The following is a 25,455-nucleotide window of genomic DNA, read 5'->3' as shown; positions in this document are numbered from 1 at the left end:
TCCACTTTGGTTTTATCCCAAGATATAGCCTCAACAGCGTCTCGCCTGTTTATATGGCCTCATTATACGGCACTTATATGGCGATTTCTCTTAGCTCTTATCAGCTAATTGAGTTGCGTTAGCTTATGAGAACTCGACACGAGTATGAACGAAGCTTTTCTCCCAAGGGATCCCAAGTTCTATCGTTGTCCTCCTAGCTGCTCAATTGTCCCTAGTAAGAAATAACCTTATTGGAATTTAATTTAATTTTCACTAAAAACGCATGTTATGTAATAACATCGATATTCATTATTTGAGCGCGTTGGCTTCAAAATCGGTGCCAGCATGTTTCGTTGGCGCCCCTATCGCAAACTTTAAAGAACTGGCTTCGTTTCAAAAGAGATATGAGAAAGTTGTTCGATCGAAATGGGGACGCTATTTCAGCTTCCGAAAAAAAGACAAGTTATAGTTGGGTTGCATTGAACAGAGTATAATTATAGCAGCAACCATTTGCACAATCTCATCGGGTATAAGAACAAGTTCTGTCGTGTTAAATTGATTACGGCTGTCACCGCCTCATTTGCAGTATCAATCCAGCAAAAATCGATTATCGGGCTCGTCCGTTCGGTGAACCAGACAACGCCTAGAAAAATGTTCAATCTGTGTTCTGTTGCCGTACACGTCATTCCAATGTTCAGTACGTACCCAATTGACTATCCAATAATTATCGTCCAATGTTTTATAGCGCTGTTATTTTATATTGTATGTACTTTTAATAGCAGTTGAAGGCAATGACCATTTACTATCTATGCAGCTTCGATGATCACAACTCTTTGGCCAAGTCACGCAACAACAAATGGATTCAAGTGCACAAACATCCTTTGTCATGACATAGCGGTAGAGTAGACGCTAACAGCTTCGATAAGCTGTTTCTAAACTGCGTATTAAAAGGTCGTTCTTGGAGAAATTGTTTATATCGAAACATGGAGCTACCTAACGGGTTCGATACACGCCAAGCGATACATATCGAACAGTGTAAGTTGAATATTAGCCAACAAAATATCCACGTATTGTTCTATTTTTGCATGCCAACTTTGACTTGGGCTACACACTCTCTCCCATTCAGCTTGCAGTGAGCTGACCTGCTCTTTAGTTCAGTCAGGATTCTGAAAAGTCGACGAGGATCAATCTCCTCGAAATATAGCTTGCGCCTGGGGTCCGGTCAGCATAAAGCACTGTTAATCTCCTAAGTCGAAAGAACACCTGAAGGCAAAGCTTAGATAATAAACAGCCATTTTTAGAGAGAGTGGCGGACCTCTACCGCTGTGACGATAGGCTAGCTAGCAGCATACTTTTGTTGGTCGGCCGAAGGCAAACGCGTGCTGCCTTCAATTGACTGTAGAATTTTATCAGAATTACCAATTCGAATAGCGATTAGATCTATGCGTTAGATATGTTAAAAGCGTGTTCAGCAGCGAACATGTCGTTTTGATCCTTCTCAAACAGGTGGCATATGTAAAGTGATTTCGAGTTTCGCCAGTTTGAGACTTTCATTTTTGTAGCAGCTCACAGTTATCCCCGTATTTGTCATCATCCGTCTGCATGAAGGTCTCTTGACGTCCGGATTCGACTGTTTGACTTTCTTGGGCAAAGCTTTTCTTCGAAAAGAATCAACTGATGAGATTCTCGGCACTAGCCTTTTCGTTCTGGACGGCAAAAATCAGTGCTTCTTTCTATTCTGTTTACATCGAGAGAAGTTCACGTATATTCTAGTCCGACATAAGATGTATTCCATTTTAAAGCTACCACATCGTCTGAGGTGATGTTAGGTCCTGCAGTTCGTCGCTTGCTCATAATCAAGTAAGTCACAGGAATCGATGAAGCCAACGTCAGTTTTGTTGACTTCGCCCGATGTATCCTCTACTCGCGATCGGTGCAATGGAGGTCACTGTGTTTGTCATCCTTCTCCGCAGCCGCTAACCAGAGAAGAAGTGGTGTCACCCATACCTGATCAAGCGTAGCTCAGAGCTATTATGTACAACTTTCGTAAGCGTAGTTCTCGGTCAATTGGTCGGAAATTTCAGAAGCTAGCGCACTAGCTGACAGCAGATCTCTGAAGGAAAATGCGGTGCTTAGTATTTTTTCGGCATTTCCATTATAGCGGGTCGCTAGGGATGGAATCAGCGTAGGTCTCTTTCAGTTGTCATTCGCCATTCCTCCTAAACGTTTGGAATCACACTTACGCGAATTATACTACTGCGTTACGAACTCGAATTATTTCAAAAGTAGGGCGGTTCTCGTTTCTTTACGGCACAGTTTATTGATTTGAATGTATTTGTAACATCCTGGAAGACAATCGGTGTGGCTCTGGCATTCTGGCTAATAGAACACTGACAGCGGTTTTATCGCCGATAAGCCTCAAACCATCTGGCCAGAGGTCAGAGAGCCTCTGCGTTCCTTGCCAACTTTCGATTTTTCTTGCCAGTTGAGGTTTCAGTGGGATGCATGAGTGCTAATGATTGTAGATTTAAACCATACGTAAATTTTATATTTCAGATACAAATGTGAAATGAACCACTTGGTACATTACTTCTGTAGTCTTTGACCGTATCAGTCATCTAAAATCGTCTGCCAGAGGATGGTTTCGATTTGACTTATATAAACGGACTTCCTCGAGTTAGTGATGTCAATTTACGTACCACGTAAACAAAAATGGGGAAAAACGCACCGATTGATGGAAAATCGGTACAACGAGGCTCAATCTTGTTGCACAATTTGTGTTTCATTAGTAGTCAGTGCGACCGGCTGATGAAGTGAGCATGTGAGTGGTGAAGTTCGTGGACAAGTTATTTTGTAAGTAAGTAAATTGTTTCGAAATATTACCTATTGTGTGTATATATACAATGGAAAACGCTACTGCACTATCAGACGTACCTTAGTGAGTAAACTTGCGCAGGCGAAGCTCGAAACAAACGAAGCAAAAGCTTGAGAATAAACTTAGGTTCAATTACATACACACACACACACACACACACACACACACACACACACACACACACACACACACACACACACACACACACATCTATATGAAGAATAACGCAAGTGCCACATATTGAAAGCAAATAAAACTTTTTATTAAAGACTATGCCAGTTTTACCAAGTAATGTTGATCTACACTAATTAGATCTATTACAGACAGAGAGTTCTTAACGTCTTTTTTAAGGTTTTTTTTAATTATCCATAAATATTGTAGGATATAACGACTATGATTATATCTATACGATATCCTACAAACGAGGACGCATTTGACAGACTTCGTCCTCTTCCCTTATAAGCTAACATAGTGGAACCTTCTTCTCTCGTGTACTGCTGCTATATAGGTTAAAGGAACGCTTGATTATTTCCACTTTGATCGTCTCTGGCATAGTTGATAAATATCATTCATATTTACGAATCTTCCTATCAAATTAATCGTCTTCAAAGTGCCAATTATTCATATCGTTATAGTGATTGGACCATGCTGCATGGACCGATCCGTCCATTCCCGTCGCGACGCGGTTATCCTCCCTTAGTGTATGGCGTAATCCGCCAATTTTCGCATGACACTCGTTGCATTCGGCTTCCTCCATAGCCCCGCCACATTCGGTGATGCAATAGACGTGTCCGTTTGGACAGTTGTACCAATGACCTTGTTTTAATTGCATCGCTTTGAGGATCATCAGTCGTTCCTCGTTACCGATGCCGAGACACACGCCCGTGCGTTTCCTCTTCGTCTTATCGATCAGCTCGTGTATTTTGGTAACTTTCTCCTGGGAGAAGCGTCCTAAGTCCGTGAGCATCTCTACACATTTTATCAGATCCGGACTGTTTGGGTTGAAACGCAACTCTTGTGCTAAGGGCTCGATGTTCGTGAATCTGCAATCCGGGTTCATACGTATTAAGTCATAGGATATTAGTCGAAATTCTATCTGTACATCTTGATCAGTTGATCTAGTAGCGGTTTTTTATGCGTAACAGGTGTGACGTATATTTATCTACCTACCTGCGGAGTTCAAGGCACATATCATCCATCTGTTGCTGGCCGACCCTAATTGCTATCGCGTTCTTCACTGCTTCCTCAAGATCTTTCCAAAAGGGTTCTAGCTGAGGAAGATCCTGCAGGTTTGGTTTAAGCTTGCGAATTTCGCGAATTATCTGAAATAGAATTGATTAAGGCGTTAAGTAGTTTCGTGATCTCTATTATAGTGTTTTCAAAGATTCGAGCGGTTTCAATAGACGTCTTATGCGTCCCTTTTTGCCTAATCCTTGATCCCTTGAAGGGGATTCATGATGCCCGGATGTACAAAGCTATATGTTACTACAATGCTTCTCCAAAGCTTCGAAATCATGGCAATCCTTAAAACGCGAACTCGTTGGTAAATGCTGTATCTGTTGTGATCAGCAGTCACAAATAAACCTAAGCTTTTTCGAGATGTCATTTTTAGAAGCCGTCATTTTCAGAAATTATATGGAAATAAAATTATTTGCTGATGCTATACATTCTATGAAGGGCTGAACTATTAACACGGATCACCAGAACCAGGTCCACAAAAATTTTCATGTTCTCTACCAGTTTGCGAAGATCTAAAGTTATATATTGCCCCTTTTTTTAAAAACAGAAAATGCGCTTCTATTGTTCTCAGTTGTTAGGAGAAACTATCATTTGTGCTGCTTTTCGATTGTAATAATTTTATTACAAATACACTGTGTATCATGTTCGTTCTACAGTTGCTTTTAAATTTGCTACCATATCAAGTTTGTACACATTCAATAAAGTAGAACGCTCAAGCGAATTGAATTATAGACATTCTGAATTTTGAAGTACATACTAGAAGTGAGCGACAATTTCGAATCTTTGATCACCCTATTTGCCAAGGACAGGCTACCATGGCGTTAGTAGCTGACGAAGCTAGCGCCATTAGCTGTCTGTTTCATGACAAGCGTCGTTCTTCCAGATGAGGTGATCTATAGCAATCTCAATATAGCAAACTATCGCTGGTCATAGTGGATTCTATCCTGTTGTCGGGATATGAGTGGTATGAATGGCTGCCAATCTGGGCCTCAAGTTCAAGGGAAAAGGCTTGCTCCTATACAAGACCGCAGTTCACAAGAGAGTAGACGTGGCCATTAGGTCAGCCGTAGCTACATGGCATCTAAATCATTATGTGTTCCCTTCGATAGCACTTAGTTATGTACCACCAGTAGGGAATTTTTTTACATTCTTTAATGACTGACCCATCGACCCTCTGACACCTCAAAAAGAGCTTCAGCGAGCATTTTTTTATTGTTTGAAGAATAGAATAGCGCCACATCGTCACACGGTGCTGATAATAGTTATGACCGCTGGGCCGGTAGGGAATAAAAACATATTTGGCGCTCTCTGAGATCCGTGCGAACAATCGAGAACCTGTACACAGCTTCGGAGGAAACTCAGAGACATCTCAAAAGGCTCTGATTCATATTTGTTTGGTTTATTTTCCACATATTTGCAAAACATGCCTTTTCTGTCACTTCTACCGATTTTGCTTGTACAGTTAACATGTTTATATTTCAATCGTTTAAGATAAGAAGGGCATTTCAGGCTTGCTTTTTTCATAAAACGTGCCCCTTGCAGGTTGATAAGTTTACCACTCTAAATATATCTGTTCCTCGACAGAGTCAATATCTTTAAATTAGCACAACTCTTCGTAAAATGCGTGAGTTCTTTCCTACAACGAAGCAGAAAAGCTTCGTGACTTCACTTATTCCACACTTGCAACCCTGTGGCGTTTAGCTTTGCAAATAGTAAAACTTCCTGGTTGAGCAACACGAGATTTCCGGATTCTGGCTCTTGGGTCACTTTGTCCATTAATAGACCCATTGCAATAGTTAACAACAATACTAAACATAAAACTGGGAGGACTTGTTTAGACATACTGGTGCTATCATCCATGTCCTACTGCGCCAAAAAGCGCCTAAGATATGCCGACATAGCATTTACTAAAATAAGAGCAGGTTTTCTTGAACAATACGTCGTGGGGTTTTCGTATGTTTGTAAATGAGCCCAGAATTTCATCCGCAGCGATCGCTAGTCAACTGTTTATATTGCAAACAGTCGTATAAAAATTTCGTTTTTCTCCTTATATTTTTGGCTGTATCCGTAGTAGGCTCTTACATGTGTCTCGTGCGAAAACGTTCCATAAGGTTAAACAAAATGCGTCACATGCCACATCGTTTAAATCGTTTCATATAATCGTCTCACTGCTTACGCAAAGACGTTAAATAACGGTAAATAGAGGGTCTTCCTGCCCATACTAATTTCGTGACTCATAATTTTTAGGTAATGTAAGGGAACTGATAGTTAAAGTTCAAACGGACGTCAATCTCATCCTAACATGGTGAGACGTTTCGTGACACTTCTTTGTATCAGGATGTACTCGTGCTGTTTATGCTTTGAAGGTTCACTTCGATATGGCCACTTGGAAGCTATGCAGGCGAGCTGTAGTGAGCGACGGCAAATCAGGAACAGCCGAGTGATTTACATCGCACAAACATTCGAAAACTATAGCGGGGAACATAGACTTTACATTGTTACGAAGGATGAACCATTGGTTAAAAATTTGTACTGTGGAATACATCTTGCGAAAGTACATACTAGCTGAAAGCTGTGATAAAAGTCCGCCCATCTCGAGCCTCATCTTAAAGTTGACTAGCGTTGACACTCCGGTTTGATGTATGCAAAAAGTCCTATAGTTGTTCACTTCGGTCGAATGAATATTTGAGCGAGGATCTAGATTATAGACGTTAAAACGCTAGATCTTCTTGGCTCTCGCATTGTAACAGTGGTATATCACTCTACCGAACTGTGGCTTGATCTTCACGATAATCACAGACGGTAATACTAGTCAGTGGACGCAAATGAAACGGCGGGATCCGAAGCAAATGTACAGCTGCAAAAGCTTGTGGTGCCTGTTTATTATTATTATTGGGTGTTTATTAATGTTAGGTGTTAACCACTTAAGTTCAGGCTCGTCAATTAGGGCTATAGTCAGCGGTGAATACTTTCTTTTTTTTTTCTCCAACTCCGCCTTGCCCAGCCAAATTTAGTGAACCGAGGTGTTCAATGGCAACGCTCGACATGACACCGCAGGAACCATGGTAGTAGAAACGCAGAAGCTATAACTGGACGCTTTCCATAATTCCCCATTTACGCTGAGTATTTGTTTTGCAGGCTACAATTTTGCCAAAATCTCAACATTGCGTCGAAATTGCCTCTCGAGAATGTGTTACCCTAGACATCCGCAGGAACATAGTAAGTTGTCATTCAACTAGCAGAAAGTCATATCTAATATTGGGACATAGTTTGATTAAAAATAAGACTAAACGATTGAACAGCTATATTATAATATACATAATCTGTGTGAATTACCTTATATTATATATGCATGTTAGACAAGTGACTGCCGACCCTCCTGACGGACGGGAAGTTCGTTTATGTAAACGTATTCTAAACCCAATAGCACAAAAGACTGTTTCGTAGTTGATGAACAACCGTAATTCAATTTCAGAGACGCTAAGACGAGATGGCTGTCGACGAGTTATCTGGAGTATGATACTTGCACGCATCGTTGTATGGTAGGAAGTGGAAATGGGTTTCAATGAAACAACAAATTTAGCTATGAGCGAATACTCGGCAAACTTCTCAAGAAATCCTGCGGCCGTAAGTTAGATAGGTCAGAAGGGTCAACCATATCAAATTTAGGTTCAACTCCATTTCAAGGCACCCTATTGGTTACAAGAGAGACTCTTGATAAACAGTGCTATACATTTACTTAATAATCGGTTCTAATGTACAGCTGTCGCAAGCGAATCACATAAACTTTATGGGCAGCTCTACCCCGGCTGCCTGATCCTTATCTGTCTGTTTCAAGGCTTGCCTTGTACCAGGATTAAGAAAGGCTGAAATGCAGTTCTTGATATGTTGCAGAGTAGCATATAGGAGATTATAAATTTTTATACTCATTAACGAGACTCAGTTAAATCAATTCGGGTTATAAGTAAGCTGCCTAATATATACAGGCTGCAGCAGCTAAATTTAGATAAGAATTTGTTTTTGCTCGATTATATAACCGGCTTAAAAACAAACTGTATGAAGTATACCTCAGCATCATGTCTCTAACAAACTATTGTAACCAATTCACAAAAAACAAACTCAGTTTTCATCCAAAACCACGCACGAGTAATTTTTCAAGAGTTACGTTTGTGGCTTTTTTCTTGGGCACTGTGTGCTACTTGGATTTTGAGATTTATTGCGGTTGTATTCGAACATTAAGAAATCTACCGGTTTCTATGTTTCTGGCTGCACGGAGGGTAAAAGCAACCGGTATTATTTGCTTTATTTATACAACTCTAGGTATACGTGGCGCAAAGTTTTTTGGTACGATTGTACGTTTGTAGAGAGATGCAGCCTAACACACAATTCAGGGGACAATTTCAAACGTATAGACGGCGAAAGACCGGGTTTAGTTGTCGCGTTCGGTATCGTAAGCTCACACAGAAAACGAAGAAGACAGCCAATATGTATGCGCGGCACTAACCTGCGAGGTCTCAGTCCTATATCGTTCGACTGTTACCGTCGATTGGCAACAAGCAGGAAGTCTTCCCAATAGAAGCTAAGAGAATTTGCTTTTTGCCGCATCGGCTTTCATTTTGCCCATTCCACGTATGATTTATAAGATAATACGCCAGCCGCAAAGGCTTGAAGTTGGCGCCTTGTCTAAATTAAGAACAAGTAATTTAGCTGACTTGTTCAAACCTATAACTCTCGGCACACCACTGCAATGTATCTACTTCTATATGAATAGGAATAGCAATTTTCGAAAAGGAAAATTGTCTCTCACTTACTGTTAGTAGGTTTGTCCACTGGCGTATTTTCATTTGATCGGGATTTAACTCGCCACGTATTTGGTTCTGTAATTTAGCTAAAAGTTCGTCATGAGCCGTATAAGCATTTAAGGACGGGGCCCTTCCAAAGGCAAGTAGTGTCCCGTCGGCGTCTAAAATCGCTTCAGATAGCCTTCTCAAGTCTTCAGCATTTTTTTCGGGTGAGCCGAATGCCTTTAATGTTATTGTCATAATCATCAAACAAAATACACATTAATGTTTATTTTCCTAAACACAACAATCTATTTCACTGTTCTCAGATTTTGTACAATGTTGGCAGAAATCAGCAGATACAAAGACGTTCCTTTCTTCAAGAACGATCAAGCTCAGCTCACCTTTTTTTTGACCTCTTCAATGAGTTGTCTCTTGGCGTTTACATGCAGGCGGTAGCGATTGCATTTCTTTACCGGCGCTTTACAGGCGGGACAGCTGATGCCTCCCATGGAGATTTCCTTACTTTCGAGACAGGTGTTGACCCACATGTCCATACCTTCGGCCTCAATTACGTGACCGCAATCGAGCTGCACATAGCGGGAGTCTTCATTTTCTGTTCCCAACAAAACATCTGGCAATTTTTCGTCGCCGAGACACGTGCGACACTTATTCGGGCATTGGTCTGTGCAGAACCCAATACACGGATGCTTGCACTTCAATTTTCTGGGGCATGGCCTAGAACACGGACCTTGGGTGCATTTCTGGAAGCAGAGCGCTGTGCATTTTTGGTGCGTGCATTGTCGATTACACAGCTCCACACAGGGTGGGCATGGCTCTCCGCATTTGCTGTGACATTGCGAGTGGGGGCACGCGTTATCACACTTTCTTTGACACGGCGGACAGATTTCGGAGCAGGGCTCCCTACACATATGCCCGCAGATCAACGTCTTGCCGCACTTGCTGTCACACGGCACGTGCAGTCTTCCCTGATGGCACGAACCGCACGTCCCTATGACACGATAGCGAAATCATAGCATTGATGTGATAGATATCAATCAATGAATATACCGAAGTAACTAAATGCAACTCGAACAAGAACTAATCTTTGCCCGTCATATATAGGCAATAATTGAATAAGTAGGGTCAAATGGATACAAACTCTTGTCAGCCATATTTCTGCCAACTTGGCTAACATGCTCTCTTATTTGATTTGAGTCCTAGATTTTCCTCTATGTTAGAATTCTTAGATTTTACGATGTTCTAAATGCAGAGCATATTCGAGAGAAATTTAACGCCGCACGGGCACAGCACTTCGTAAAAGCTATCATTGGTTACGTCTAAATAAAATTGTGTAGCCATACGTAATGCTATGTGTAATAAGGCTAGATTAGATACTGTGGACTGCAAAGGACAGTAGCAAAAACCATTTCGGCCTAATACGATACGTTACACTGTTCATACTGGATCTCATACGCAACTGTATGTATTTGGGCTTATTACCTTTGCAATTATGACCACACACTAGAGTAGTACGACAGGGCTTTTGGCATGCTTTGAGAACTAGTTGTGACGTGTTCTTCTGCCCGCAGGTTGTCTTAACAGTGTGCCCGCATAAGGCGCGAACTTTTACTTGAACTTGACACTCCATTACACAGACTTCTGAACATTTGCGGTTACAGGGATGACCACAGGCCAGCAATCTTTCGCACGCCGATGAACATTGTATACTCTCTAAAGGAGTACCACACTTCACCTAGAACACAAGATGATAGATCGATAAATAATAAGTCGATAGGCAGAACACTGGCTGAAACCATATTTCTAATGATTACGTATCAATAATATCTTTACACGAAAGAAAAACGCCTTAGAAGATGACACCATCTTGAGATGCTGATACTTGAAGGCGTAGCTATAGTGGCAAGTGCTTGAGGGAAAATGGATTTAAAAAAATTTTTTTAATATTTACTGATTGAGCCACCCACTCTTCGACACCCACTTCCGACCCTATTAGTACCAGAAAATATATAACACGTGAATATTGACGCGTCATATAGCCAAATATATAGAGCAAAATATAGCCAAAGTTTGCCAGTTCAACGATCTCTTCATGAAACTGTGATCAATTTCGTCCTCTTGACACATTCTGCTAGAAGATTAACTAGGATATACTAAGCTAAGACAAGAGAAGAGGGACAAAAAAAAACAATAGACCAGGCTCGTTTTCTCCTATAAGATGATTGCAAACCAAACTCTGAAAAATTCTGAAGTACATACACCACATGAACAACTCATTGTTTAGACCAGAAGTAGTATCAACCGCCTGTCTGCAGGGTGTCGTCCTTGACAGTATCCTTCTGTTTATATGCCGTTGACTGATGAAATAAAATACCTGGCGGTTAGCTGTAAAATTTTCAATCTACGTAGATGATATAAAGGCTATTAACCTCTAACGAACGAGAAATCTTAGAAGAAAGCTGTCGCTTTTCGGTGGTCTTTTAAAATGGACATAAAGCTGACGGCGCATTCGTGTGGAACACCCCAGGGGGGTTATACAACTTTGACTACGTATTACATGCATGCGTGTACTTTTGCTAAACAAAGCATTGTATAATAGCTAATCAATGTCCACTGACAAAAAGTCTTCTGTGTAACTAATATAAATGAGTATCCTATGTGCATAGATTCCATGTCATTTCTCTGTTGGTGTACTTACGCACCCAAAGCAGTTACTTACGAGGCTGTACTTACAGAGAATTACAGCTGACGTGACGTCGAAATCACACGGTAAATCTAATGAAGGCTGTGAATATCATGCAGGTTGAAAAGATCATGAAAAATTACAGCATTTATTGATTTGATCCATGAACACAAAATTATATATTACAAGGGCTTACTTTTTTGAAGTGTCCACATTTTTCGATTCTTCGCTGAACTTCTTCACTGCAAGGGCCACACGGCATCCCGCATAGCTGACGGCAGTCGTGCCCACATTGTGGATGTTTTTTGGCACATGGCCGGGCGCAGCGAATTTGCTTGTGTTCAACATCGTAGCTGTGACACTGGCGTGGACAAGCATGACCGCACTCCAGACGGGTCTCACATAATTTATCACAACCACCCTCAGCCACCTTTTCGAAGTCTTTCGGCTGTACTATTTTCGTAACACGATTGTGAACTGGACAGATTAGTCGTAAAGAGTTATCCACACTCTTCTTGATTGATTCGAGAATGTTCGCAAACTTTGGCTGTTTGCTGGCGATCATCGTGAAATTGCCCACGCAGAAGAGACCGTGCTTTGCACGCGAGAAGGCCACGCAGATCTACAACGCATCATCATAGACCATCATTTCATCATGTTAAACGTCGTTTTATCAAACGTTAAACCTTCTCCCTCGAAAAGCGCTGGCAGGAATTCATTCTATATAGATTGTGGATGTGATAGTTCTTTGCAATCAATTTTTAAAAAGCTGAATTTTTTTAGTCTTTTAGCGATTCAAAAACCCGTTTTTTTTTTATTTCAATATATTATATGACGCGTTGTGTACTCGATGACTCCAAACAATGAACGAGAAACATGCTAACAAATAAAAACGCTACTCTTTCCGCTAGACTAAAAATTCAGATGAGTAATAAGAAGACTCACTTCAGTTTAATATAAATGCCATTGGAAGAAAGCAAAAGACATTATGGAAATATTGTATAAGGAGTCTTTCCAGCCTAACACTGAGACAAATCTCTTTTTATAATCAATTACTTTGTATTATTTACAATGTGTTTTTCGAAATAGTCTCGCGTTCTGAGTCCACTCTTTTGGCCGCAAAGACACTATCACCTATCTATTCCAATCAAATAGTTATTGGCACTTCGGCCTGCAAGATACGCGTTTACGAATAAGACGGCCTGCTCACTCGATGGAAATCTCTGTCTTCTAAGCAAAACACCAAGCCTAGGAAACAGAAGAAGTCTTCGATAAGAATTGGTAAATGCAGGAGTTTTCAATCGACTCGAACCCCAATTCATGAATGTATGCCATGGTGACCATTCAAGTGTGAGATGGTCTCTTAACGAAACAATACGTACGTTTTCCTAAATGCGACCGTTGGCATTTTAGCTTGCTAAGTAATGATGTGCAGTATGCTTCCTTTTTTCTTTTTAACTATCCAGAAAAATTTGCCGGCCCGTGGAACAACGTTTGCCTGATTCGGAGCCGATTCAACCTTTGCGGTCCATCGTTTCTACTGCACCTTTATTTCAAAATGAATGTGTCCATGCTTCATCTACAGCTATTAACTAACGCCAAAACTCGATTCTTAGTTCTTAAGCAGTGTTTTGAAGATGCCCATTCGGATGTGTTTCTGTTCTGAGACAGCAAACACGGCATCCGACACGCTTTCTCGTGCCCGAAGCTTCAGTCAGTATATAACAAACACATTCCTTCAAGATGTCTATAGCTTCAATGCGTTAGTCGCCTAACACCTTTTGGCGAAATTTTTCAAGGTTTTTTCGGTAGTGGTTGCAATTTTTGGCTGTCTTTCGCATTCATCGTCAACCAAGCGAGTACGACCATGTTTAATTTTGCTCGCCGAGATTCTAAGACGGCGTACGGTAGTGCAGATCCCCATTGGCAACATCCACCTCGATTCTAATCTGCTTAGGCGTACTTTTTAGAATGAATAACATTTCGATCTTTAATTTCTTCCGGTTTTAGAAACACACGTTAGAACACGAACGACTATTACGACGAACTAAACGTATCATAAATAATGTTCAACGCGTACGCAATTATGTCACTAGGATATTTTTGACAAGTAGCTCTATCTGGATGTTTCGGCTGGAAACTTTTCAAACCGCCTTCGTATATCGTCGAATACACATACAAACCCTGTTTAATGCCTTGAGGAAACCAATACGGTCTTCAACGTTGCTTCGTACGAATGAAACAATAATAACGTCGTTTTCTTCTCCCTGGAAATTGTCAACGGAGGTGACGCGTATTGTATCCCGACCTGCGGCCCGTGAACGTAATGCCTGCTTTATTAACAATCGCTGTCCCGTGTACATGGCTAGCACCGTTATCTGGTCACGGGAGTAGTCCTGCAGAAGCAGGTAATCTACGAGACCCACGATAATATCGCACTCGAACTGGTTCGATTTTGAACGGTTTTCAGGGTCATCACTTTCGAGATTCGTGTGGTGCATCAGCTGAAGATCCCCCTCCATTCCTCGAACGTGTGGAAATGTGAAAACCGGTTCGGCGCACTTGAGACTAACGAAAGTATCACAAAAAGAACATATCGGGTAGATAGCAAGTACAATCGCTTATAATATTATAGATGGTAATATATTACTAGGTGCTAGCAAGGCAGTGTATCCAAAGGCATAGACAACATGTGACACGATTCCAAGGTAAGCTTTGTCGGTATCTGTTAGGGTCTTCTCGAAACAATTTGCAATATTTTAAGATTATTATACCTTGAGTATATGTGTGGCACCAGTAAATTGACAAACTCCGGCCGCATACGGTGTTGTGTCTTAAGCCGAACAAATGGTAATCCGTTGTCGATGAGGCGTTCAAACAAAGAAACATCCAGATGAAATTTAGAAGCTAGCGTATAGTCCGCGTTTGTAGGGCGTAGTTGCTGGTGGTCTCCTGTATAAAACGAATTGTCCCAGTCATGTTTGTATAGCTTATACGTGCGTAAAGGATACCAGAAATTGTAAATGTAAGAGAATGCATCAACTAGATAACGTAACGCAAATTTTAATATATTTTCATTCTAGAGTTTGTAGTTCTCCGAAAAAAAAAAACTAGTAGTCTAAAAATCCTACTGAGAAATTTTATTTTCATATATTAGGTCGTTAATACTGATTCTGACTGAAATCTTAGGCCTATTTGCACATTTCAATGTTTGATCATACTCAGTTCGACACCCTCTTCCAAAAGTTAAGGAAATAACTTAGTTTTAAAGCTAATTTGATTAAAAAGAAAAAAAAAAACTCCAAATAGCTATTTCGATGTTAATCATATTTTCGATTTAGAACCTTTCTTCGAAGCCCAAAAATGTTGACGGCTCACTGGAAATAGACCTAACCAGTTTGGCAAAAAATCAGATAATTCATACTGCGCCTAATTGATTAACGCATAATGAGAAAGTGCTCTGTGGGGTAGACAACTGTTGTGGTCAAGCTCCACTTTGTCCCGTCTAAGGTTGTCTCGAATCAATGGTGTTCCTTAAGTAACTCAAATCTGTTGCAATATATTCAGCATTGCTCCTTCTATATACTTACGACGAAATGCTTAGTACGCACTTTCGAGAAAGGTTAACGTGGAATTTTATTTACTTTTAAACTTTTAAAACTTTAAACTTTTATTTACTGTACTATAGCTAATTCGACCAACTCCATTTATTGAATATTTCGTGCAGTGGCGAATTCACGTATGACGGTAGACGTTATAACGGATACAGACTGACGCCGAGCTCTTTGGAATTTCTACTTAAGTCCTTCTCGAAGGCTCTTTGATATAACGGCTGGTCCTAGGTTTTTGTAGTGGCTTTTTGTTTCAAAAATTGTTTTTGACATCGATTTTGAGCAAGATACCGACTGGCGCCATCTAACGGACCTGTGTGCCACATAATCGCAATATACGTAGGCTGGAAGAAAATCTGTATCGAAGATGAATAACCTACTAGATGATAAAAGTTAGGAAAACAATGGCAAACTAACCGATCATTATCAGGTGTTTCGTTGATGAACTAAGCGCGGCGACAACGTGTGATTCAAGTATCTCAGCCGCTTCCTCAATGACCACAACCTCAATATCAAGTCGTTCGTAAAGCGATTTGTACTTAGCGGCTCCTGTCGTCGTCATGCCAATTATTTGCGCTTCACGAAGAATCGCCAGGTCCAGTTCGGCCTCCATCTCTTTCAAACTATGAAACACCTCACTAAGATAAAATGAATAAGTTAAAAAAAATCTTCGCTGTCGACAAACAACTGAAAAGTATATAGCAGGCTGTCTTTAGGATTTAGAGGGAGTCGTGATAGAACCTAAGGTTTGCAGATTAGCAAACGCCAGTTTCTCATAACGATGAGGAATCTCCGATATAACATGCGAACTAAATAGCAATGGTCGTGTACCTATATTCCTCCCGAGAGGCGTCGATTTGTTTTTCAAGGTAGCGCACGTAATTCAGATGCCAATGCCGATAGAGATCCCAACGCTGATCGACTGTGATTGAGAAGATCCCGTGTTCATCCAGCTGTCGTTGCAGTTGGAAAACCCCCTCTGGTGTTAGTCGCGGCCTTTCGCTCGCAGTTAGCTCGAATTCAAGATATCTGTCTTGTTCACATGTTGACCTTTGTTTGTTAAAAGCCAGCAAACGCTCTACGACTGTACACTGCAATGAAAAACAGTTACTGCAATGAATAACAAGTTTAGCGAACTTGTAAAAATACTGCATACATACAGCTTGGAAACGGTCGAGTTTGTCAATTCGACTTCAGCTCAGGGTACTGATATGCAGCACAGGATTATTATGGCATTTCTGAAAACAACTGTCGCTCATAATTCCAATATATTCCTAGATTTGAATAAAATTTGTAATGTTACGTCCGTCTATCGTTTAGGCTAAGGTGTTCGGCAAGCTGAAAAATAACCATTGAACAATCATATGAAAAATCTGTCTCATGTCTGTCATAGGTTCCACAATCGTCCTTTTAATTAAACTAAAATAACACCCAATAACTCGATAAAAATGTAGTGAAAGGTTTCTGTTACAATCCCTCTACTTCTTCTACCTGGTCCAATTGGTCGTCGTTGTCATGATTTCCTCTATCGTCAAGGATATCGACCGTTTCTTCATCGCTCTGATACTCCTCTTGCATTTGCCTTAACGCTTCCTGTAACTCTTCCTGTTTTTTGCGTTCAGGATCGTGACCATCCTGTAATATCCGGAGTCGCTCAGCTGCCCGTTCCTCTTTACGTCTCGTTCGTCGTGCCTCCTCACGCTCACGTCGAAGAAACACCTTTACGCGTTCATCAATCTCGAGCCATTCCTTGACCTGTTCTGAATCGCTTATTAAGCCCCGTGACAATGAGTCGAGGACACGTTCCGGTATAAGCTTACTGCAGAACAAATTATAGGAATAATGATCCTTTCGTCCAATGCATCGACAAACAGTCGTAGTTCATAGGTATTTTTAGTTTAGTTCATCAATCTATCACATACGATATATCTTATAAAAGATTATTAACATCCTAATTAATTAATATTTTAATCAAAAGCCAAGTCGATATTCTGACAAAAATGCATCTAAAATACTTGTGTAATGTTTCGGTGTCTTGGGTTGTGTAATGTTTCGGTTAGAAAAGCTTGTTTTTTTTTTTCGAAATTGGATATCCTTAATAAAGAAGTGTGTCGTGGTCTGCGTAGGTTATTACAGATCAAATTTGTTGTAAAAAATAGCCATTTTGTCGACTGGAAACAAATAGCTAGTACATGCTATGTTACTAGTAAATAATAAACAATTTGGTCGAGTAAAAGCAAATCTACTTAGACAGAGCAGGCACAACAGCGTTGTCAGAATACTTCAGGAGAGCCAGTCGCGTCTATAAACATGAAATTACATTTTAGTATACAATTATTAGCTTCAGCTTCAGACTACGAAGGCTGAGGGCTGTGTGTCTTGTTTTTTTTTTATGTAAAAAAGGGTGCTGCTTCAGTTCTTCGCGACGTAGAGTATTGTTGCACGTTCTACTCACCCAGCTGCTTGGTTAGCAATTTCCTGCCTCTGGTTGATTTCCTTGCGCAGTTGCACGACCCTTAACCTTATGCGACGTATATTGCGGTTAACCGGACTGCGTTCAAGGAGGCCTGTGTCTCGTTTCTTTAAACGCAGCTCGAAGAGATTGTACTCATTTACAGAGTCGTTTTTACACATACCACCCACGCGAACCACCCGAGTCGTGAATTTTAGAATACCTAAAATATTTGACGAAATTCATCGAATCGCACCAAAGCTCTCCTCTCTCGCTGATCACGACCACACAAGTTCATTATAGTCAGCGTCTTATTATAAAATTGTCGTTTGATTTTATAAAAGCAGACCAACAGCCACAAACGAGGCCAAAACGGGTTCTACACCTATTTACTTTTTTACGCTCACACGATGAGTGAAGTAGGTTATTGTTACCTTCGAGAAACTGGTCCAGCGCATGATTCGTATAACATACGACCAGTATGGGTTTATTCGTGACGTCATTTAACAGCATCATTTTTACAATAAGCAATCCCACGTAAGTCTTTCCTGTTCCAGGTGGACCTTGAATTAAACAAAGTTCACGAAGGAAGGCGCTTTGCACTGCATCATACTGAGACTCATCCAGTATAGTGCTTTTCCGTGACGGCCAGCTGAGCTTGTTACATGCCTGCACGTACGTTGCATATTTCCAAATATGCAATAGCGTCATTAATATATATGTGTTCGGGCACTTTGAAAACGGTTCTAGCGATTTTTCTACAGGACTGGTTGAACGATAAAATGTTATAGATTCAAACGATGTGATTAGGAAAGTCCAATTATAGCGGACAAAGTTTCCAGAAAAAAAGGAAGTAAACTGACATTCGATTTCTAAATTATGATATTTTCCAGCATATTCTGTTTTCGAAATCGAATACATGCAGGGACCTCTGCATTATCTGACACTGACTCATAACTAAAAAAGAAACGCTCACCACTACGACCTTCTCCTGTTTGTTAAGCATAATGGGCTCAAGATTAATACATCTGCCCTGCTGAAGCAATTTTAAGGGGCCGATGTCCTTTTTTACGTGTACGAGATATTTTTCAAATGGGATCTCGTCTGTGTCCAAATTTTGCAAAACCTGAAGGCTGTAGCGGTATGTCTCGAAAAGAACTGTACTTTCAATGACCAAATACACATGCCCGGTCTCCATATACTCTTCGTCCTCTGTACAACAGCATTCGACTGACAGGACACCTAGAAACGCAAAAGCAAACCAATAAGAATGGTAGAGATATATGACTGCAGGCATTAAGGGAATTCCATGCCCTACGAATTTGTGATGTAAGTATAAACTGATTTCTTGAAGACAGGATGACACTCGAATTTATTGAGTTCGACCTATACATAGGTTGTTCCTGTACATCAGTTGCGCTCTTTCATCATTCAAAGGTTTTTACAGGCCACATTAGTGTTGCGCAAGATTCATAATATAATAGAATGTCATTGCGTCTTTAGCGGTGATTAACCTTTCTTTAGCATATCGATGTTCCTTTGAATGACGATAGCAAATATTACACGTTCGAAATTGTCTTTCGTGAGACCAACAACTGCGCCATTTGCAAACCGTTTTGAGCGTTCCCAGTTTACTTTCTTGTAGTCCAGAGGGGATAGTTGGAGCGCAAAAGCAAACACCTGAAGTTACGTAACAATAAATATGTAAATTTGGTATTAACACAGTATACCTTGAATCGTGTAAGCGAATTACCGAACTTAAACCTCGAAGTGCACTCATTTATAGCTTGAAACGTGACTGGGAAAGCTGTTATTTAATTACAAGTCACATGACAAGAACATGTGGGAATACGGCACGAGGCAAAAAACAAGCATAGTTCTTCCATCAAAGAGGTGGTGGAAGAATGCAACTTTGGTACCACGAAAAAAGCCTCCCTTAAAGTCTCCTTTTTGAGTGACTCGTAGTACCTTTACATTTTCGTATTATATTATAATCACACTTTTCACGCTATCTGGGTTGGCTTGCATTTGGCATGATCGAAATCAGCACGAGAAATAAATAGGCGACGTAAACATACACTTGTAAAGTTTAGAAGAAGCTTTCTTTTTCCCAAGTGTTCACATACCTGGTTGGTCAATGCAGCAATTCGACCCCGGTAAGAGACGTTCCAGTAGTATCTAACAGACTGGCTAGAAAGGCATTTCTTACGCTGCTCTGGCTTAAGACTGAGATAGTTATTGATTCCGTCTCGAATTGGCTTCACGAAATCTTCACGAAGCAACCGGAATTGCGTGTCTAGGTATTCCAGCCCACTCTCGTATGAGCCTGAAAAAATTGTGTGCGTCAAAGAGCTTCTAAGACTCTTGGACCTAGATCAAATTCAAGCTGGGATCCATTTTGCCTTCGATGAAAAATCCTCATAATTGTAAAAGTTATTTTTCCATATGAAGCCTTTAATCAACAACGAACGTACCTATTATTTTGTTTGGCCGAAGAAATTGCCTATCGTCATGAACATCTTTTATACTGGGGAAAACTTCCAAATTTTTGAAACTGTCCGGAGCCGTTCCTGCGACAACGTAGCCGTGCGCGAGACCTGCGGCAGTAGCAAAGAGCCACAACTGAAGTCGGGAGCCATTAATGATAACCGCATTTTCAACTACATGCTGCGCTTCATGTACATTCACAAAATACCCCTGAACAAAGCTTCATTAACTTTTCATCGGTCTCTTCCCTATGTAACGAACAATATATTGCAGTTTTTGAATTGCTATGCAACGGACAACTTAAACTCATCTAATTGCCACTATTATCAGCATAGTGTCGCTAATTAGATAGATACTTGCTACAGCATGATGTGTAAGGTACATATACGTCACCTGTAGGTAAACCTACGCTTTTGTAGTTGGCCAGTTGCACTTCCTGCCGGTTCTACCGAGTCCACCTGAAAAAAGCACTCAATTTATTTTTTGGCTTTTTATTATTATTATTTTTGATTGATCGTTAAGCCAATTTTGTATGCACAACTTATAGCATTCAATTTCTCACTAACACATATACGATGATTGCATAGAAAAATATCGGTTCAACACTGAGAAGCAATTGAAATTATTTTTCCTGACCTGCCGTTCTACTTCTCCAACAAGGTCTTCGAGTGTCCGTGGTGTTCCATGCAGTAGTTTTTGTAATACATCGAGGGAAGGCCGTAGCATTACTACTAGTGTTTTCGTCGATTGGAACGTAGCCTTGGGTATAACGGCGACGATTGTCTATGACAAGCCGAGCGACACAAGATAAATATGACCAAACATTAGTCAGTCGTCATAGTAGCAATGTGTACAGAACTATCCCGCCTGTATACGATATACGTGATAATACATTTACCAAGAATAATTTTGTTCTGTTGATATGCGGACTGTTTAATACAATAATTATTTTCATTTTGAAGCGGTTTAATGGTAAAAGAAACACGGTTCTCCATGCTCACATGCATTCTCTGTAGATCACTGTAATTATATGCTACGTCGATATATTGATTTCTTTCGTATTAAGATATGTGCCGATTAAAGTTTATGCTGCGCTATATGAGGCAATCGCTACTTACAATTGTAAGTTCAAGGACGTTGTAGACTAACTTTGCCACCACATTGTCGGGTTTACCTATGAGGAACGCTAGTGATCCAATCAATTGAACCTGGTTGGGTACATACGACTCTCGAAGAAAGCTAAGAAGAGTACTTCTGTTGGTACTTTCCAAACACTTCTGATATACCCGCACGACCAATGATAAATTATTTACTGCAATCGAATAAGCATTTCTTTTTTATAAATATATAAAAAGTCACATTAGAAGGGTTATCTCCTTTTTGGAATTTAGAAAAATCCATTGGGAATAATAGTAAATGTAATCATTTTCTTGTAACATTATATATTTTTTGTTATAATTTCTATGACAAGAAAATATAGGGATATATCTTAGTTAAAAAATTTTCAATAAGAGGATCGACTGGAGCGAGGTGCGATGCTAAGTAGAGAGTGTCTCTTTTAGATTTTAAAAACCAATATTGAAAAATGCTTCAGTTGTAATATACTCTCAGATCAGATATTCCGCATTATCGCCAAGAAAAGAGTAAAAAAAAAGCTAATACTGATAAGTTAATACAGTTTAGAGTTTTATACAGTTGGACTGACCATCGGCGTTTTGTAATGCCTCTAGGCGGCATTTCCAGCCTGGGTTGAGCTGCAACTCCATAACAAGATCATTCGGAACGCAACGTAGAAGCTCCTCAAGCTTGTAGTTTGAAATCGGGTACGCCTCTAGAACAGTACAAAGATATCAAATAAAAGGAATTTTGCTATAAGACTTAATATTATAAAAAATCCAGTCGTATTCGCAAAATGACCAACACGTCAATGACATTTCGAGACATCTTTAGACATGCTCACTGACCGTCCCTTGTAACACTGTTTGATGGACTTGTCAGGATAGAAAATTCAACATTAGCGATCAGGAACCAAGATGAAGAAGAATTACGATAGTCGCTTTTCCTATTTTGATTTGAAGATCAAGTGTGTTTACGTTCAGGTTCCAATCTAAGTAATCTATGTGTCCCTTCGAGTAGTAGACCACGTTACGATTGCGCCATCGGGTGGGATCTAACAACACACAAAAGGATTACGAACCTCTCTTTGATTGTTGCGTCCGCTGGCCACCTTGGCCGTGTTGTTGCTGCTGATATCCGCCCCCGTTTACAAGTCCTTGTCCGTCATCATTACCTTGCCAGCGTTCTCCACCATTATTGCCTGCTTGCTGATGATTTTGATTATCGTGGTGCTGCTGCCTTTCGTCGACATTTCCGCCATTGCGACGGTCCTCAGGTCCCGCACGGTCTCTGTGGCGACGACGCCGCTGCCTTTCACCGTCAACAAAATCAAACGTAAAGTATCAACACGTGAAAGGCCAAATCAATATGTCCTACACCATTCCTACATAACTCGCGACTTCGTCATTAAATAAGTAAATTGCTAGATTATATTCTACACGTTCCACTGAAAATGCTGTCTTTACTCGAATCATGTATAGATATAAATCGAACTCACATGCCACACTGAGTTTGTCTTTTCATGAGATATTTTGACAAACATATTAAACAAAAGTCGACGTAAAATTCGGAGCGTTTAATTTAGCAAAACCCAAGCGGTGACCGCCATATCCACTTATTCACAGTTGTTAACGGTTTAACCGGTAAGGGTCCATGTTTATAAGAGAAGGTTTCCTATGATTTTTCTTATGGTTGTGTGGTTTTTTTGAATAAACCAGCTTTAGGGATAAAATTACTGGCACGCATGTGTTCTGCTTTTCATATGTGCGCTTGACGAGGATAATGTCTATTAAAATGGCGACACCGGCGTTGACAAGAGGAGGAATAGTTTAGTTTTCGAAATCAGCGCCCGGTCTTCAAATTTAAATTTCACTATTTTCAAAAATTACAATAATTTTGATCACCCCACGTACATTGCACTAGAAGATACCCACAATGTCTGCTCGGACATATGGCCTTTTTTCAGCAAATACTTAAAGTGCAGAATTGTAGGCCGACGTAATTACGAACGTCAGCCACTGTTCGATGTGTTGAAATAGGTATGTCAAATTTTCCCACATTATGCTTACTACTGAACTACCTTAGTAACACAATATACTGACTGTTCACTACCTTAAGGCTACTCCGAAAAGACTACTCGAGAATAGACGTCTAAAATTTCAACACGGTGCAGATCTAACTCGAAGGCACACCGTTATTTTCTATAGTAGGGTACACCTCTTTGTTCGTAATGTAGCTTTTTTTTTCTTCAAAAAACTGGCTAGCTAGATTTTTCGACGGGAAAGGACTAGCGAAAAGCATATAGCTCATAAAACGATATACATCCACGGATCGTTTATTGTTCAAGCAAAGATAAATTTATTTTTGATATTCAAAGCCCAACGGATGTATCGATGGTCGCTACTCTAAGATGTGCTAATCGACCATCTACAGATTCTATGACGAGGACCGTAATTACATAATGATACACAAAAAGATTATTTTCATTCGAATGTTTCTTTTCTCTGCATTTGCTTAAGCTGCACTTTTCCCTTCCATTTGATCTTGCAATATAGTATCTCCACGATGAAACTCGCGATATTCAAAATTATATTCTGTAAGTATTCTAAACATATTTCATATGGTACAAGTAGATTGACGAATTTAGAGTAAATGTTCTTTTCAGGGCAGAATTGTTTTCAGAATGAAATCAAAGCTAAACCCAATCATGTGCGTGCTTCGACAAAAGAAGTCTTGCGCAAAATTATTTGCAAATACAGGCCACAAGGTCGATCGCAGAGCTTATCCATAGATGCCTGAGCTGATATTTGTGCTCGAAAGTGACTGTATCAGTAAAAAAAAAAGATTAAATTAAGCTGATTCGGCGTAATATCGGAAAAAGGTTTAATCATTTATTCAGTAATCTTATTGAACGAGTACGCTAGAAGGAACTTGTTTTAATTTGTAGATTAAAAATAGCTATGTTCATTGTCTCAACCCCCCGATACAGCAAAGACTTGTAAATATAAATGAAACAATTGTCTGAACAGATTGCTGAATCGAAAATAGAGTACAATCAGTTTCGAAGGTGTTTCGACATTTTCACCGTAATGCACCAAAGAGATCATGCTTGAGAATAACTTGTGTTCGATTCTAAAAAACCAAGATTCAGCGAACTGTTTAAGTTTGACAAGCTTGTTGACAACTAAAAAACTCTCAAGCATATTACGTCACATGCTTACAGCCATGTATAACTTACTTTCTATAGTATGCAACTCAATCCAGGCCAAACTGATGAAAAAGCCCAATGAACAAGACTTGTACTTTTGTCTCATTATGAGTGCACGTTGCATACACAGTGAATAATATACTCAATATTCCGATTTGAATTATCATCATGATTTCGACGATGAGCAAAAAAATGTGCAATATCACCTGTAAGTTGTGGTATTCAATCCAGCTCATAATCAATATTTCTCGCGTTTTACGTCACGTGCAAAAGCCACTATATTAATACAGATTTGGCCATTGTGTAATATGGATTCCAAACTAATCATAAAAACAAAAAAGAATATTAGAGATTTAGTGATTTCACTTACCTGCCGTTGTTCATTGCCGTTTGTTGTTCTCGACGCTACAATACAAATATACTAATTAATGATCGTAATACAATAGACCTAAACATCCGACGTCATCGATTATCCTCCAAACCATTACAGCAGATATTTAACAGGTCCAATTCATGTTACTTGAATTTGTTGCCATATTTATACTAGGCCTAAATCATAGAAGACAAAATACTACACGAACATATAAGTGGTATAAATATAAGCGTATTTTTGTACGTTTTACAGCGCAGTTCAGAGTGGACTTCTCGTTACCTTTTGTATAAACACCTTTGACAAGAAGTTTATAACATTGTTTAAACTAACATAAAATGTTATAGAGATAATGAACAAGAACAACAGACTGGGATCTGGCTAACTTAACATCAAATTACTTGCGATTTTATCAGTTAACACCTTGACAAGCAACCTTGGAAAACAACAGTTGAAGATGCATGTGCCACCTTGAAGTGCCTATATAAAAAGACCTGACAACTAGTTACCTCAGTATATTCCTTGACAGACGGTTCGCATCTAATACGCATAAATCGTACTAGCTTATACGACTAGTTAATAATAATAGTTCCTTACTTCAGCAGAATTCGCTGCATCTATAAACAATCGGCA

At 39.9% G+C, this 25,455-nt stretch overlaps 2 protein-coding genes and 1 long non-coding RNA gene across 9 annotated transcripts in view; 1 reads left to right on the top strand and 2 right to left on the bottom strand.

Moving 5' to 3' along the window:
• The window catches only part of pan (transcription factor pangolin), a 138,441-nt gene extending 137,592 nt beyond the window's left edge, over positions 1–849 (bottom strand). The window contains exon 1 of the mRNA XM_086976719.1: positions 685–849. The gene's annotated coding sequence lies outside the window, so the exon portion shown is untranslated. The remainder of the gene's footprint in view (positions 1–684) is intronic.
• The window catches only part of LOC147758540 (uncharacterized), an 18,000-nt gene extending 9,093 nt beyond the window's left edge, over positions 1–8,907 (top strand). For 2 of the 5 annotated variants that reach the window (XR_015318548.1, XR_015318549.1), the window contains 2 exons: positions 7,232–7,312; positions 7,569–8,907. This is a non-coding gene — a long non-coding RNA (uncharacterized LOC147758540). Of the gene's footprint in view, positions 1–565; positions 677–896; positions 1,015–2,535; positions 2,837–7,231; positions 7,313–7,568 lie in introns of those variants that run through there. The other 3 variants (XR_015318546.1, XR_015318545.1, XR_015318547.1) reach the window with 3 other exon arrangements.
• LOC111244623 (NFX1-type zinc finger-containing protein 1-like) lies at positions 3,093–25,455 on the bottom strand. 3 transcript variants are annotated; one of them, XM_022791908.2, is made up of 24 exons: positions 25,332–25,455; positions 24,823–24,857; positions 22,326–22,555; positions 21,834–21,959; positions 21,247–21,440; positions 20,765–20,911; positions 20,538–20,586; positions 20,116–20,238; positions 19,768–19,967; positions 19,156–19,321; positions 18,618–18,883; positions 18,076–18,310; positions 17,645–17,864; positions 16,681–17,008; positions 16,021–16,280; positions 15,607–15,827; positions 14,353–14,530; positions 13,762–14,146; positions 11,775–12,200; positions 10,378–10,630; positions 9,279–9,886; positions 8,905–9,117; positions 4,025–4,176; positions 3,093–3,897 (listed from the first exon to the last, which is right to left on the bottom strand). In XM_022791908.2, exons 1-24 carry the CDS (start codon positions 25,371–25,373, stop codon positions 3,450–3,452), a joined length of 5,505 nt encoding a protein of 1,834 aa, XP_022647643.1. In that variant the 5' UTR covers positions 25,374–25,455; the 3' UTR covers positions 3,093–3,449. The 3 variants fall into 3 exon arrangements, with proteins under 3 accessions (XP_022647643.1, XP_022647660.1, XP_086832840.1); XM_022791925.2 differs by lacking the exon at positions 25,332–25,455 and adding an exon at positions 25,105–25,210; XM_086976714.1 differs by lacking the exon at positions 20,116–20,238.

This window comes from Varroa destructor, unplaced genomic scaffold (assembly GCF_002443255.2).
Source record: "Varroa destructor unplaced genomic scaffold, Vdes_3.0 BEIS01000001.1, whole genome shotgun sequence".
NCBI lineage: Eukaryota > Metazoa > Arthropoda > Arachnida > Mesostigmata > Varroidae > Varroa > Varroa destructor.
This window is presented reverse-complemented; position numbering and strand designations above follow the sequence as displayed.

Bases quoted from the DNA above. Each gene is read 5' to 3' on its own strand.
- LOC111244623 (XM_022791908.2), bottom strand. From the start codon at position 25,373: ATGCGTATTAGATGCGAACCGTCTGTCAAGGAATATACTGAG. The intron at 14,531-15,606 runs GTTAGTTTGCCA...CGTTTTATACAG, and splicing joins GAAACACCTGATAATGATCG to GAGACCACCAGCAACTACGC. The intron at 10,631-11,774 runs GTAAGCCCTTGT...CTTGTGTTCTAG, and splicing joins AATGTGGACACTTCAAAAAA to GTGAAGTGTGGTACTCCTTT.